The sequence below is a fragment of the Mustela nigripes genome, chromosome 6 (genome assembly GCF_022355385.1).
Source record: "Mustela nigripes isolate SB6536 chromosome 6, MUSNIG.SB6536, whole genome shotgun sequence".
Classification (NCBI taxonomy): Eukaryota; Metazoa; Chordata; class Mammalia; order Carnivora; family Mustelidae; genus Mustela; species Mustela nigripes.
This window is the reverse complement of record NC_081562.1, coordinates 55,782,469-55,799,830: the sequence shown is the minus strand read 5'-3', so window position 1 is coordinate 55,799,830 and position 17,362 is coordinate 55,782,469. Positions and strand designations below refer to the sequence as shown.

Sequence of the window (17,362 nt, the reverse complement as noted above, 5' to 3'; positions counted from 1 at the left end):
TACGGCCATCTCCAAGCTGCCTACACTTACCAAAAGAGCACTTCCAGCTCTATGGGTCTTCCAATCATACATTGTTGAGGCCTCTACTATGTGTGCTCTGGTCAGGGCCATTCTAGCCTACACTAGGTCTTTTTCAGTGGTGTGCTGGAAATTAGGTCTGGCAAGGCATGGTGGGGGGAGGAATCCCTGATTTGTAGCATTTACTGACTTCTATGGTGTCAGTACTCCAAGCATTGCCAATTAGAAGCGACCAACTGGATGTCACTCAATGTGGAGTTGAGAAGAGATGCACACAATTAGCTTTCCTCCGGGGAGCCAGCCATAAGCCAGCTGCAGCAAAACACTGTTTCATGTTTTTAAAAAGGCACCCTCTGGGTGGAGGAGTTAAGAAAGGTACTCCGTTAGGGCATATTTTATTTTATTTTATTTATTTATTTATTATTTTTTTAAAAGATTTTATTTATTTATTTGACAGAGAGAAATCACAAGTAGACGGAAAGGCAGGCAGAGAGAGAGGGAAGCAGGCTCCCCGCTGAGCAGAGAACCCGATGCGGGACTCGATCCCAGGACCCTGAGATCATGACCTGAGCCGAAGGCAGCGGCTTAACCCACTGAGCCACCCAGGCGCCCCTAGGGCATATTTTAAAAAGGCACCTCTCTGGACAGATTTGTGCCACAGGTGCCCTGTCCTCTCCACCGCACATGGCCTGTTGGAGGAAATGTGAGCCCGATTTTAGGTCCATTCACCTCCTCAACTGGGTGCCTTTGTGCAGTGCACAATTGGCACAACCTTACATGGCAGTCTTGGCTCTGATTCATGACTACTCTATAGTTAAGTAAAATGGATGGAATAAGGGAAAAGAGAACCAAGTTACCTAGCAGCCTGAAAACCTGCTTTATGCAGATTATAGGATTATTACCAGTTAGAACACTAATTATTCTTAAAATTAGCTTAATTAACAGAAGGCTATTATTGCTAAAAATGGCTTCCAACTCTAACAGTCCAGGGATAGACATAATGATGAAGCTAAAAAGATTTCAGAAATGTGATACCTACAACCCTCCATGTTTAAATTCCAGCTCATTAAATAAAATAATTACCTTCAGTGATTTAAATTCTAACAATAGACAAACTCAGGCATATGTGACTATTTTAAATTTAATATAGTTCTTTACTCATTAAGAAGAAGTTGCTCATAACTCCTATTTAGCCTGCAAATTACTCTGTGAAAGTTATCTTCCCCTTTCTTAAAGATGAGAAACAGACTAAGAGGTAAATGATTTCAAGGTGACTCAGAAAATGACCCAAGACCAGTTCTTCTGCTTAAATCTCACTCTTTTTACTACTCTGTGCTAACATGGATATTACTTCAATATTGTAAAACAGACCATTTGAGATGTCTCTGGTGAAGATATTTTATTTTTCATAAAAATATAATTGTACAATGCTCTTCAGAGAAAGAAAAATTCCCTCAACACCCCCAAATACCATGTGGATTAATAATCTTCCTCTCTTTTAAAACTAAATATGTAATTGATAATATGCAACTGATTTCGGTGAAATAAAGTATTTATGTTTTTAAATTTTTTTTGCCTTTATTTTAACTAAAGCTAGCTCCAGTTTAAACCTATGCTTTTTGCAATGAGCCAAATCAAGTCTATCATAATTCAAAGATGATGAAGTAAAATGCTAAACGGTGATGCTGATAAATACTGTCAACTAGCTGGTACATGGTGATATGAATTTGCTGCAGTAAGACAGATTCTGATTTAGATGCAACAGACAGCTTTTAGATAAAATAGGAAAAAAAATTTTAAGAATGTCAGCTATATTCTAAAACTTGACCTGGTCAAACTTATTCCCTATTATGTTCAGTTGTTCTACTATGTGGCAGGTCTATGCTAAGTTAATGACAGAATATGACTGGTCTGAATACACAAATAGGTATTTTCCCCTTACCTTCCTTTCTTTGGGGGGGAAAAGAGAAAGAAAAAGAAAACATTACTCTCTTTACTCAGGGAGCACAGAGAATAGCACTGATGCCACAGGGACAGAGCTTACCGATTCTCTCACCCTCCTCTGTTCTCTCTCAGCCTGGGTGCTGTCATTACAGAGAGGGAGAGATGCTACGGTTTCAGTATGCTGCTTCTTAACTGGAATGGGAAAAGAAATGCTCCAGCTGTTTTAATCAGTGACATTTATTAACATGCTTCAAGTGGCCAAAGCGTGCAGCCAGCACAATACCCAAAGCAATCAAAACATTCCTTTTTAAGACCAAGGAACTTTCTCTTGGTATGATCTACTTTAAAATACCAAAAAGATCGGTTTAGGAATAAACTCAGTAAGCTGTAATTTACTGTCATCCCAAATTACACATCCTCTACCTGAGGACAAAGTCACTGCTCTTATAAAGATACTAGGGGTGAGGGGGGAGGGTAGCTCAAATGACCTTGTAATTTAACGTTACAACCAGAGAAGAAATACTTCAAGCACAATGGAGACATTCCATTGAAGAGCCACATTCATTTTGGAATGTTTGCTTTGAAAACAACTCTTCTGGGGAATTCAAAAGGTACTGAACAAAGCAACACAGAGTAAATCTTGGGCTGTTTTGCTAAATAAAAATATACACTTGAGTAGACCAGATGGCAAAAACATACCCATTACAATCTGAACACTATATTTAAAACACTTAAATTCTGAAGGTCTGAATATTAACAATCTTTAATCTATCTATATTTGTGATCCTAAAAAGACATTAAATACTCTTAAACCCCCAGTCCTCCGAAACACAGAGAGACCCAACAGGCTGGGCTAGTGGTATATCAGTAGTCACACAGGACTAGACTAGATCTGAGTTTGCAATCTACCCACAAGAGATCTTCAGGAACTCAGGCTAAAGGGAAGCACTTCATTCAAACATGTGGCCTAAGAGAAGGGGGGAGAGTACCTTGTAATCTGACACTACGTGGTCCATCTTTTGTTCCACCCCACAGTCTAGACGATGATGCCTCCTCTTAGACTGCCATTTCATAACAAAACATACTGTTCAGAAGCCAGATATTTGCTTCATTAGAGCTAAGAACAATTATAATTTAGCAGCAACAGAGAACACAGTTCCTGATTTAACTATGGGAAAGAGAAGAGAGTGATAAAGTGTCTCAGTGAGGAAAATGAAAGATTCCTAGTCTACTTGCAGAATATGATGAGCTTGATTCCTCAACCATCACTCTGGTAGTCAAGAAGAAAGTAAATGGAGCTGTGACAGGAACTGCAAAGAACCATTCTGGCCTTGTGCCCCTCCTGCCTGGCCCACTAGCCGCCTGCTGTGCACAACTCCAGCTCACGGCTTCACTCCAGAGCGGAGGTGCCGTCAGGGCCAAACCAGATGCACACCCATAGTGTGTTTCTTCCTGGCTCAGAACATTTTCCTGCGGAAACTCATGTCAGGGAAGAAACTAAGTGTTCTGGTTATGCCTACAGCCATTAGATCTACTAACAATTTCTCCCTCGGTTTGTTCCAGATCTCTTGAGGCAGAAACTCGATCTCAGCAGCTAATTTCATCCTATTTTCTTTAGGAAAATACTCCGAGTTAGTTGACTACACAAGGCAATGTGTGTGAACATTCACTCCTACCCTCCCCACATACATATACAGACATACGATAGAAACACATACATATATACGTACATACATACATATTCTAGGTTGTCAAGAGGATGTCTGCTGCTGAAATGCCTAAAAGGTTACTTCTTGCTTAAAAATAAAATTTGACTAATTATTCTCCAAGTATGGACTAGGCCCTAGCAAACTTTTATAAATATAGTTTGAGAAGACAGCAACAAAAATTTTAAACAGACGCTGTCTTGGGGGCTTTCCTGATGGATTTTGTTAACATGTACATTATTTAAAACAGGCATATCATTATGGATTATAAAAATAGAAATGTATATATTTGTTAATACATATTCACAGCTTATGCTGGAATGGCTCACAGGAGAAATCATGGTTCATGCAGAAAATAAACATTACTCAAGTAAATAGAAACAAATAAGATTCGGTCCATAAAGGCTGAGAACTTGGTAATCAGCCCATTTGGTTTCTCTTTGTAGGGCAGTCAAAAACATAAAAGAAGGTGACACACCTACACACACATACACATACAATGACATGAAATACATGGAAAGAATATAAATTAACCAATAAAGCAATGTAGAGTTAAGGTGCAAAAATACAATCTTCACCCACTTCTCTCTACTCCTGTGTTTTCAAGCATTGCAACATGTTCAATGCCATGGGTGGCAAAGGCAACCAGAACAGGTCTGAATGTTTATAAATTTTCTAAGTGTTGAAAGTTAAAGCAAAATCCTTTGGGATCTATGATCACACATTTTGGTAGAAATTGCAGATTTACAGAGATGACTACTGAGCAGTAGGTAGTAAATGGAGCCAAGAAGTACAATCTTGCTCATTCATCCTCCATAGGATAAAGTATTGGCTTCAATCAGTGACTTGTCATTTTATAAAATCTTCACCCTGAAAGATAAAGTTACCAATGTAAGAATGCTTGCAAGTCAATGAAGCTTGGTTAATCTGTTTTAAAATACATTTTGTTTGTTTAGTATCTATGGAGAAAGGCTTTTTAAAAATAGGTATTGAAAGGAAACTGAGCTGATCTGGGTTTTTTTTCATTAATTCAATTTAAATTAAGGCAAATGTTACCTCACCTAAGAAAGGCTAACAAAAAGCAAGCCCTTCAATTTCATAAAAATATTTTAAAAGAGGGGTATCTGGGTGGCTTAGTTGGTTGGGTGGCCGACTCTTAGTTTGGCTCAAGTGGTGATCTCAGGGTCCTGAGACTGAGCCCTGCATCAGGCTCTGCAATGAATGCAGGGTATGTTTGTCCCTCTTCCTCCCTCCTACCCCTCCCCCCATTCTCTCTCTCTCTCAAAACAAACAAACAAACAAACAAAAAACTTTAAAAAAATTTTAAAAGATAAAAAGTTTATAACATACTTTTAAAACTGTTACAAGTGCTCCCAAAGCAGTCACAATGACAAAGAAACCAATCCATACATCTTCATTACTAAATCTTCCTGGTCTCATCAACAAATAGAGCTGGAACTACTGGATATTCACATGCAAAAGAATTCAACTGGACCTCTACCTCACACCATATAGAAAATAAATTCAAAATGGATCAATGAGCTAAAATATAAGAGCTAAAACCATAAAACTCTTAGAATAAAACATAGGGGTAAGTCTTCATGACCTTGGATTTAGCAATGGATTGTTACACATGACAAAGCATGAACAACAAAAGAAAAAAACAGATAAACTGGACTTCAACAAAATTTCAATGTTTCGTGCATTCTTAATAGGACACTATCAAGAATGTTAAAAGACAACCTATACAATGAGAGAAATATCTGCAAAATATTTCTGATAAAGGTCTAGAACCTAGAATATATAAAGAACTCTTACAACTCAACAACAAAATGAAAAACAACTCAATTAAAATGTGGGCAAGGGACTTACGACATTTCTTTAGAGAAGATATACAAATGGTCATGAAGCACAAGAAGAGATGCTCGGCACCATTAGTCTTCAGGGAAATGCAAATCAATACCACAATCAGATACTACTTCACATCTTAGGAAGGCTGTAGTTTTTAAAAATGGAAAACAAAAGGCACAGGCAAGATGTAGAGAAATGGAAAGCTTCCTATCTTACTGGTAGGAATGCAGCATATTTCAGCTACTGTGGAAAACAGTGGTTCCTCTAAAAGTTAAATGTGGAGTTACCATATGACCCAGCAATTCTCCTTCTAGGTGTATAACCCAAAGAATTGAAAACAAGTACTCAAACACATACTTGTCTGGTCGTGTTTCAAAGCATACTGTTCACAATAACCAAAAGGGAGAATCAAATGTCAATAGACCAATAAATAAATCAATTATTATATACATACACACTGGAATATTATATAGCCACAAAATGTAAAAAGGACGAGTATATGCTATAATGTGGATGAAGCTTGAAAACATCATGCTAGCTGAAAAGAGGCCAGATACAGAAAATCTCATGCTGTATGTTTCCATTTACATGAAATTTATCCAGAATAGGTAACTCCACAGAGACAGAAGGTAAATTCACAGTTGCCAAGGGCGGGAGGGATGGAATAACAAGTAACTGTTTAATGAATTCGGGATTTTCTTTAGGGGTGATAAAATGCTTTGTAACTACATAGAAGTGGTGATTGTACAATACTGTGAATGTACCAAATATTTCTGAATTATTACTTTAAAATGTTTGTTATGTAAATTTCACCATAATTAAAAATAATCCTACAGTGATGGGCTACTGTACTAGATAGAGTTTGGACTAGGTGAAGACAGGTTTTCCCATTAGGGCTGTGTGACCTTGGGTGCCTTATCCAACTCCTCTGCTTTTTTTTTTTTTTTTTTTAAGATTTTATTTGAGAGAGAGAGAATGAGAGGGGGAAGGTCAGAGAAGAAGAAGACACCCTGCCAACCTGGGACTCCAGGATCATGACCTGAGCTGAAGGCAGTAGCTCAACCAACTGAGCCACCCAGGCGCCCTCCTCTGCTATTTCTTCATCTATAAAATAAAAAGTAATCTTAACACAAACATTGGAGGAAAAACAAGATAAATATAAGTGAAAGTGTTTTGTAAGCTGTAAATCAAAATACAAATAAAAGGCATTATTACCAACAATAACTGGAATGGTATACTCCCATTTATGGGCTAAGTCTACTTTAAAATTCTTCCATACATTTAGCAGTTGCTCTTCATAGATCCCATGTAAAATTCACTTCAGTATTTAGAATCTAACACTATTTCACTTGCTATTAATGTATTACAAATGACATCAACATTTTATTTAATGATATACCAAGGAAAGAGGTCAATGGAAACCCTACCTGAAGATGCTCCTCTAAATATAAACACTCCCCCTCATTGTACTCACAGGAATTGCTATTAGCGTCTGTCTTCCCAGCTTTTGTGTGCCTGCTTGAGTTCTGCTGAGATTTGCTTTGCTCTTCTCCAGTGAGTAGGGCCTTGATTTCAGAAGGGATTTTTCCTTGGTCCATTGCCATGCACCACTGCTTGTACTGAAATATGTAAAATATATTTAAGTAAAATTTTACTAGTCAGAGTTCAGGAACCACTGGTGGAAATCCTAGAAGTAGTAATTTCCATAACTAGAGGTCAAACTGGCTGCTGGGAATCCTGCCCTCCACCATATTTCCTGTTTCCCACGGAGGACATGTATAAGGCCTGCCATCTTTCAGAAGAGGGTAGGCAACTGCTGATGATTCTTCTTGTGATACACTGGAGTAGCATTCAGATTTAGAAGGTCCCTCTTGGGACGCCTGGGTGGCTCAGTTGGTTAAGCAGCTGCCTTCGGCTCAGGTCATGATCCCAGCGTCCTGGGATCGAGTCCCACGTCGGGCTCCTTGCTTGGCAGGGAGCCTGCTTCTCCCTCTGCCTCTGCCTGCTATTCTGTCTGCCTGTGCTCTCTCTCCACCCCCCCTCTCTGATAAATAAATAAAATCTTTAAAAAAAAAAAAAAAGAAGGACCCTCTAGTGAAAAGAACATCTCCCCACAGTGTGCCACTAATTAGGATCCTTCTCTTTTTGCTAACTATCACATTATCATTTCCATTCCTAAAATAAATAATTCTGTAATTTCCGTTCTCTTTCATAAACATTCACTGAATGTCTACTTTCTACTGAAATGTATACTACGGACTTTGGGGATATACAAAGATTAGTCAGTTCAAAGGCTATGCCCTCAAGTGGTTTACACTGCAGAGCGTGAGAAATAATTTATAGCATAAGTCAAATTCAATATACATATATTTTTTAAATCTATCTGGATTCTCTTCAGGACCCAACCTTATGTCTTGCCTTTTAAAATGCTGAGATAGTAGCCTGTCCCAGTTTTGTAATGATCATAGTAGTATTCTCTCTTCTCCAACCTGTCACCTCCTCCCTTGAGGTCATAGTAATGAGATTTCCATTCTCTTTAACATTTCATCTTCTCTTTAACATTCATCACCCAAAGTCTTAATGAATGAATGAAACATGGTGAATAAATATGAAATACAAATGGTATACAATGCATATTGTTAAATACTGCTATATTGCCTTTTCCACTTAGCCATATATTGTGAATGCCTTTCTATAGCAGTAAATATATATGTGCATCATGATTTTTTTTAATGGCTGCAAAGTAGTCCAATATCTGAATGTTGGCTACTTTGCAGCCATTAAAAAATCTCCTATTCTTGTACATTTGGGTTATTTTCCATTTTTTTCTTTCATGAACAGTCCCTCAGAGAAACAGTCTTGTACATTCTGCTTCCACCAGCACTGTGCGAAAATGCTTACTTGCCTACCTCCTGGCTAACAGATTTCTTTCCCAGATTTGTCAAGTGGATACATGAAAATTGGTATCTCCATACTTTAATTTGCTAAGCTTAGGTTGATTTTTTCATGTGTTTATTGGTAGACTTTCTTACCATTTCCAGTTCCTCTCTGAGGGCACATATGGCTCTTTCCCGACTGGATACCAACTCTTCCAAATACTGGTATCTTAATTTTTTCCTAGCTCGGCATTCTCTTGCACTCTGCCGGCTCCTCTCAAGTTTTGCCTTCAAGTCAATTTTGGCTGGCTTCCGACCACGTTTGCCGGGCTTCTTTACTTTCCCTCCAACCACCTTCAGCAAGAGAAAAAAGAAACCATTTTTTTTCCTCTTAGTTCTGTTTCTAGGAAAGTGACTATGGCTGCATATTATTAGTAAGGAAAACATTTACAAGTAATAAATGAAACCTATGAAACTTAGAAAGCATAATCCCATGAAATGCCTTAGGACTCTTTGCTTCCTGTTTTTTGTTTGTTTTTTGTTTTTTTTTTTTCTGATACTCTTGATATCATGAGTGTGAGAGAAGAAATACTCTAAGTTTTATTATTTCTTCAATAACAATCTTTAAGTAGTTTAACAGGAAACTTTATGAACCATATGTAGCTGGATACTAAAATCTAAAAGACTGCCACTAAATACTTTGTTTACATGGAATTTTTATTGACTTGAGAAAATAGTAAGTAAAAAAAAATCAATATTTAAAATTCTTAGTTCAGTGTGATCTCGACATTAAAAAACAACACATAGAAGAGACAATATTTGTTAAAATACCAATGGGGGGGGGACGTCTGTGTGGCTCAACTGTTAATCATCTGCACTTGGCTCAGGTCATGATCCTAGGGTCTTGGGGTGGAGCCCCCACACTGTGCTCCCTGCTTGGTGGGAAGCTTGCTACTCTGAGCAGAGAGTTAGATGTGGGATTTGACCCCAGGACCCTGAAATCATGACCTGAGCCTAAGGCAGAAACTTAACCAACTGAGCCACCCAAGTGCCCTATGTTATATATATATATATTTTTTTTCATTAACTTATTTATTTATAAATATGTATCCTTAGCAATTTGGCTATGACTTCCCTCTTCAAGTTTATCGAGTCCAAAGGAACACACGGAAGTCCCTGACATCCTCGGGATAATTCTCTCCTGCCTTTAGAAGCGTATAATTATAACCCTAGACTGTCTCAGGAGATTTCTACCTGCTCCCACTAGTCATATGACATCTTTTCAATATCTCTGTTACTCATTTTCCTGTATAGGCACAATTTTTTGGTGACAGACAAAGTAATTTAATCTTCCTTGTTTAGTTTTGGAACCTCCCCAAGTTCTTATATCACACATAACTATGAGCTAAATGTGATGAATTTTTAAATACATCAACCTGAACTTGAACATCAAATAAATTTTCTTGAAAGCAATTACCTTGAAAGGGGTTACATTTATTACAATGAACAAGCTTTTCGGTAAAGTGCTTTTAGAACTAGTTTCTTAGAAGCTACAACACAGTCTGCCTCAGATTATCTACTTTATCTGATGAGGTTCTGAATGATGCCTAGTTCTTTCTGAAAATTACCCTCAGGGAATAAAAATGTCACAACTTCAGTATTCTGAAAGGAATATTGCTGAGGCTTTAAAAGGCAATTGTTAAAGAGAAGATACAAAACTCAAACACTGACAAATCATTGCAATAAAGTAGCAACTTTATCAGGTAACGAAACTCAAATTCAATATTCACGTGGCTATAAAAACTCTCATTAGTTTGTTTGAAAATCACTATTACTATCAGACACCAACAACATCCAGTACCCTATAAAGATCAGCTCATTACTAAGTATAATGGTTAGGTGGAAAACCAAACTGTACATATGAATCAGCCACATTTACCAGATGCTGGGTGGTAACATGTTGGACGGTTAACCACTACAGCACGCATTTTTACAGGGTGGTTCTGAAGTGAGGCTGAATACTCCAGGGCTCTGGGGAAAAAACCTTGCTTTCCACCACTGTGGTAAAGCTAGTTGATTCAGTACTACTCCCAAATTAGTTCCAACTTTTCAAAAACAGGTCTTTTAGGGGTGCCTGGGTGGCTCAGTCGATTAAGTGTTCAACTCGATTTCAGCTCAGGTCATGATCTCAGGGTCCTGGGATTGAGCTCTGCATGGGCTCTGTGCTCAGCAAGGAGTTTGCTTCTCTCTCCCTCTCCCTTTGCCACTCCCTCTTGCCCCCCAACCCCCAAGCACTTTTTCTCTTAAAAAAAAAAAAATACAGGTCTCTTAAAGCTTTTTATACTATGCATTATCATGTTTTTATTCCAATATAATAATATACGCTTCAGGAAACTGCAGTTTTAATGAAATATTTTGAAATCATCTTACATTGAAATAAAGTATATTTGCTATTACTACAGTTTTTAAAAAGGAACATATTTACAGCATAAATTCAGGTCTATAGTAAAATAAATGGTAAACACATCTATTCTCTACATAGTGAACTCAATCAACAATAACACAACACTGTAATCTAATATCTCATATATTTGTTTTTAATTAATTCAGGAGAGGCTGCCTTTGAGAAACCAGAAAGAGGACACAGTGTACTTTAGAGACTTGACTGATTTTGTAAACCTCACACAGTCATAAAAACCCAAAAACAGTTATAACCCTTTGTTTAGTTTTCATGGTAGTAATATTATTTTATTCCTTTCTTTTTTAATTAGAAAGGCCTAGTGAATAAATCCAGGGTTCCTGTATTTTATGTCCCCTCCTGTAAAATTACATTAAAACCACATAACCACCACTTCCTTAGTTTAATTTTCCTCAATGGTAGACTGAATTTTTGGCTTTGGATGCCAGCTAAAATCTGATTAGTGTACCAGTTTTCAAGACTCAGGTACATTAAAGGATTACTGGGAATCTTTTTTTTTTTTCCCAAAGATTTTATTTATTCATTTGTCACAGAGAGATATTACAAGTAGGCAGAGAGGCAGGCAGAGAGAAAGGGGGAAGCAGGCTCCCTGCTGAGCAGAGAGCCTAATGCAGGGCTTGATCCCAGGATCCTGAGATCATGATCTGAGCTGAAGGCAGAGGCTTAACCCACTGAGCCACCCAGGCACCCTGGATTACTGGGAATCTTAAGCATAAGAGCATTTTATAAAGAAAAAGGTATTATACAGGGACACATGGGTGGCTCAGTTGGTTAAGTGCCCAACTTTTTTTTTTAATTTATTTTTTATTTATTTTCAGCACAACAGTATTCATTATTTTTGCACCACCCCCAGTGCTCCATGCAATCCGTGCCCTCTATAATACCCACCACCTAGTACCCCAACCTCCCACCTCCCGCCCCTTCAAAACCCTCAGATTGTTTTTCAGAGTCCAGAGTCTCTCATGGTTCACCTCCCCTTCCAATTTCCCCCAACTCCTTTCTCCTCTCTAACTCCCCATGTCCTCCATGCTATTTGTTATGCTCCACAAATAAGTGAAACCATATGATAATTGACTCTCTCTGCTTGACTGATTTCACTCAGCATCATCTCTTCCAGTTCCGTCCATGTTGCCTACAAAAGTTGGGTATTCGTCCTTTCTGATGGAAGCATAATACTCCATAGTGTATATGGACCACATCTTCCTTATCCAATCGTCCTTTGAAGGGCATCTTGGTTCTTTCCACAGTTTGGCGACAGTGGCCATTGCTGCTATAAACATTGTGGTACAGATGGCCCTTCTTTTCACTACATCTGTATCTTTGGGGTAAGTACCCAGGAGTGCAATTGCAGGGTCATAGGGAAGTTCTATTTTTAATTTCTTGAGGAATCTCCACACTGTTCTCCAAAGAAGCTGCACCAACTGGCATTCCCACCAACAGTGGAAGAGGGTTCCCCTTTCTCCACATCCCCTCCAACACATGTTGTTTCCTGTCTTGCTAATTTTGGCCATTCTAACTGGTGTAAGGTGATATCTCAATGTGGTTTTAATTTGAATCTCTCTGAGGGCTAGTGATGATGAACATTTTTTCATGTGTCTGATAGTCATTTGTATGTCTTCATTGGAGAAGTGTCTGTTCCTATCTTCTGCCCATTTTTTGATATGATCGTCTATTTTGTGTGTGTTTAATTTGAGGAGTTCTTTATAGATCCTGGATATCAACCTTTTGTCTGTACTGTCATTTGCAAATATCTTCTCCCATTCCGTGAGTTGCCTCTTTGTTTTCTTGACTGTTTCCTTTGCTGTGCAGAAGCTTTTGATTCTGATGAAGTCCCAAAAGTTCATTTTCGCTTTTGTTTCCTTTGCCTTTTGAGACATATCTTGAAAGAAGTTGTTGTGGCTGATATCGAAGAGATTACTGGAGATCCCTGTTCTCCTCTAGGATTCTGACGGATTCCTGTCTCACGTTGAGGTCTTTTATTCATTTTGAGTTTATCTTTGTGTATGGTGTAAGAGAATGGTCGAGTTTCATTCTTCTACATATAGCTGTCCAGTTTTCCCATAAGTGCCCAACTCTTGATCTCAGCTCAGGTCATGATCTCAGAGTTGTGGGATCAAGCCCCACATCAGGCTCCATGCTCAGTACAGAGTTTGCTTGAGATTCTCTCTCTCTCTCTCTCTGCCCCTCCCCCCACTCATACACTCTCTTGCTCAAAATACATAAAATCTTTTTTTTTTTTTTTTAAAGGAGGAGCACCTGGGTGGTTCGGTGGTTAAAGCCTCTGCCTTGGGCTCGGGTCATGATCCCAGAGTCCTGGGATAGAGCCCCACATCGGGCTCTCTGCTCCGCAGGGAGCCTGCTTCCTCCTCTCGCTCTGCCTGCCTCTCTACCTACTTGTGATCTCTGTCTGTCAAATAAATAAATAAAATCTTAAGAAAAAAAAAAGGAAAAGAAAAAGGTATTATACAAATATGGATTGGTATACTAGTTGCTTTAGCAACTTAATTTCATGTATTTCATAAGCCATAATGATTAGGGGACAGTTAGGAGAAATTAATAGAAGGAACCAGAAACTAAAACTGAAATCAACCTCACGAATTCCTCCCAAATGTCTCTGGGCCAAAAATCGTCCTTGCCAATGTTTCATAAAGTTTTCACAAACTCAGTGATTACCACATTGTCCCCTTGCTCTATCGTATTTCTTTTGTAAGGAAGTGTATTAATGTGGCTAAGTAAACATACTGATTTTTATGCTCCAACACAAATGCCAAAGAAAACTATGAAAGTAATATAAAATTTAGCTTTATCTACTACCCCTTTTACTTCTCCCCCAGCCCCAAACACATTTGTGAGCCAGAAATATAAAGTCCCAAGGGAAACACTCAGAAAGCTTGTATCCCTAGCCCTCCTCATGAACAAACTTACTAGCCATTGATTTTTTTCTTACTCTGCACAGAGAATTTATTACACAAAGGAGGATAGCAGAGATGTTAAATTTCAGTAGGGCTTTTGCAATACCAAGTTTGTCTTCATTATATGTTAAAAAGGTTCAAGTCTATTTATTATAAGCAAGTAAGAGTGAAGATCCTACTTTTCTGTTAACTACTTGTTTTTTGTTGTTGTTTTAATATTTTCTCCATTCAGACAAGCTAAAACTAGATGTTATTTTTAGAAAGTAAGCACTAAGGACCGTCATATAATTCTATCTCAGTATACAGCAATTATTATTTAATAAATACAGCAGATAAAAAAACTAAAGATGTTCCTCAATAATGACTGGGTCAAAGAAGAGATCACAAGGGGCACCAGGGTGGCTCAGTGGGTTAAAGCCTCTGCCTTCGGCTCAGGTCATGATCCCAGAGTCCTGGGATACAGCCCCACATCAGGCTCTCTGCTCAGCAAGGAGCCTGCTTCCCCCCACCCTCTCTGCCTCCTTCTCTGCCTACTTGTGATCTGTCAAATAAATAAATAAAAATCTTAAAAAAAAAAAAAAGAAGAGATCACAAGGGAAAAGAGAAAACAACTTTGAAGTGAATGAAAAGGAAAACCCAATATACCAAAATGTGATGAGATCCACCTAACGCAGTGCTCAAAGGGAGCTCTAAATGCCTAAACTAAAAAAGAAGAATTGAAATCAATAACATAACTTTCCACCTTAAGAAACTAGAAAAAGAAGAGCAAGTTAACCCCAAAGCAAGCTGGTGGAAGGAAATAACAAATATCGGAGCAGACATAAACAAAATAGAGGAGAGCAAAACAACAGAGAAAGTCAATGAAACCAAAAGTGGGTTCTTCAAAAAGATCAGCAAAATCAACAAAACTTGGGCTAAACTGTTCAAGAGAAAACATTTAAAATACTAAAATCAAGAGGTGCTTGGGTGGCTCAGGCAGTTAAGTATCTGCCTTTGGCTTGGATCATGGTCCCAGGGTCCTGGGATTGGGATTCTGATCCCCCTGCTTGTGCTCTCTCTCTCGAGTAAATAAATAAAAGTAAAAAAAAAAAAAAAAAAAAAAAAAAAAAAGAAAACAACAACCCAAAATATAAAATCAAGACAGATTTTAGTAGACATCATCCCTACCAATTTTACAGAAATAAAAATGATTACATGGGATAGCATGAAAAATTATAGGCCCAAATCTAGATAACCTAGAAGAAATGGACAAATTCCTAGAAAGATACAAAGTAACAAAACTGACTTGAGAGGAAAAAATAGAAAATCTGAAAAGTCCTATAACAAAGAGATTGAATTAGTAATTGGAAAATCTCCCACAAAGAAAAGGTCAGGTCCAAGTGAGTTCACTGGTGAATTCTACCAAACATTTAAAGAACTAACACTAATTCTTTACAAACTCTTCCAAAAAACCAGAAAAGAACATTTGCCATTATTATTAGCCTGATACCTAAAGTGAGACTTATACACTGAAAACCACAAAACAGCATTATAAGAAACTAATGATCTAATAAAAAGAAAGACATCCCATGTTAATGGATTGGAAGACTTTATATTGTTAAGATGACAATACTCCCCTAATTGATCTACAGATTCAACATGATCCCTATCAAAACCCCAACTGGGGGCACATGGCTGGCTCATTTGGTACAGCATTTGACTCTTGATCTCGCAGTCCTGAGTTTGAGCCCCATGTGGGGTGTAGAGATTACTTAAAAAAAAAATCCCAGCTGTCTTTTTGCAGAAATTGACAATATAATAAAAAAAATTCATATGAAAATGCGGGGACCCAAAACAGCCAATCTTTAAAAACAACAAAAGTGGAATGGCTTATGCTTTCTGATTTCAAAATTTATTAGAAAGCTACAGTAATCAAGATAGTGTGGCAATGGCACAGGGGTAAACATACATATCAATGAAAAAGAACTGAGAATCCAGAAATAACCCCTACGTTTATGATCAATTGATTTTCAGTAAGGTGCCACAGCAATAGAGAAATGGGAAAAGAATAGTCTTTTCAATAAATGGTGCTGGAACAACTGGGATCTACAAGCAAAAGAATTAAGCTGGACTCCTACAACATGACATATATAAAAATTAACTCAAAATAAAACAAAGCCCTAAATGTAACCTATAAAACTTGTAGAGGAAAACAGAAATAAATTTGTGCCCTTGGATTAGGCCATGAAGGGGCGCCTGGGTGGCTCAGTGGGTTAAGCCACTGCCTTCGGCTCGGGTCGTGATCTCAGGGTCCTGGGATCGAGTCCCGCATCGGGCTCTCTGCTCAGCAGGGAGCCTGCTTCCTCCTCTCTCTCTCTCTCTGCCTGCCTCTCTGCCCTACTTGTAATCTCTGTCAAATAAATAAATAAAAAATCTTTAAAAAAAAAAAAAAGGATTAGGCCATGAATTCTTAGATATAACATCACAAGTATATACAACAAAAGAAAAAATAAACTGGACTTCAAAATTAAAAATTTTATGCTTTAAAAAACACCATTAGAGGCAACTGGGTGGCTCAGTGGGACAAGCCTCTGCCTTTGGCTCAGGTCATGATCTCAGGGTCCTGGGATAGAGCCCTGTGTCAGGCTCTCTGCTCAGCAGGGAGCCTGCTTCCCCGCCCCCCCGCCTGCCTCTCTGCCTACTTGTGATCTGTCAAATAAGTAAATAAAATCTTTAAAACAAACAAATAAACAAACAAAACACCATTAAGGTCAACCCATAGAGTGGGAGAAAATTTAAAATTAATATACTTTGCTTTTTTTTATTTGACAGAGAGTACCAGTAGGCAGAGAGGCAGGCAGCGAGAGATGGGGGGAAGCAGGCTCCCTGCCAAAGCAGAGAGCCTGAAGCGAGACTCGATCCTACGACTCTAGGATCAGGACCCGAGCCGAAGGCATCAGCTTAACCCACTGAGCCACCCAGGTGCTCTATACTTTGCTTTTTAGAGCTCTTTTAGGTTTACAAAAAATTAAGCAGAAAAGTACAGAGTTCCCATATATCCCCTTTTCCTCCACCCTTCCAGCGTCCCCTATTATTAACATCTTGCATTAGTGTAGTACATTCATTACAATTGATAAGCCAATGTTATTAATAAATCCAAAGTCTACATTAGGGTTCACTCTTTGTGTTATATAGTTCTATGGGTTTGAAAAATGCATATATCATGTATCCACCATTACAGAATCATACAGAATATTTTCACTGCCCTAAAAATCCTATGTTCCACCTATTCCTCCCTCACTCCCAAAATGTTGGCAACCACTGACCTTTTTACTACCTCCATAGTTTTACTACCTTTATAGGACCCTGGCATCATGACCAGAGCCAAAGACAGACACTAAACTAAGCCACTCAGGAGCCCCAAGAAGTTCAACTTTCATAGAAAGAGGAGTTATGTGCTCTTTAGGGCCTTCTTAAAATGAGGAAGGCTCCAGTGTCCAGATTAAATACTATTCCAGAAACTCTTGGATCATTCTACTTGTAGCTTTTCAGGAGCTAACAACAAGCACTTAAATTCAAGGCTAATGGATACCTGGG

General features: G+C 38.3%; 1 protein-coding gene across 1 annotated transcript in view; it reads right to left on the bottom strand.

The window, feature by feature from the left end:
- Window positions 1-1,402: 1,402 nt before the first annotated feature.
- Window positions 1,403-17,362, bottom strand: part of CREBL2 (cAMP responsive element binding protein like 2) — a 24,981-nt gene continuing 9,021 nt past the window's right edge. Inside the window, exons 2-4 of the mRNA XM_059402634.1 lie at window positions 8,552-8,749; window positions 6,994-7,138; window positions 1,403-4,538 (exon numbers count right to left, since the gene is read on the bottom strand). Of these exons, the coding sequence (XP_059258617.1) occupies window positions 4,534-4,538; window positions 6,994-7,138; window positions 8,552-8,749 (348 nt within the window). The 3' untranslated portion in view covers window positions 1,403-4,533. The remainder of the gene's footprint in view (window positions 4,539-6,993; window positions 7,139-8,551; window positions 8,750-17,362) is intronic.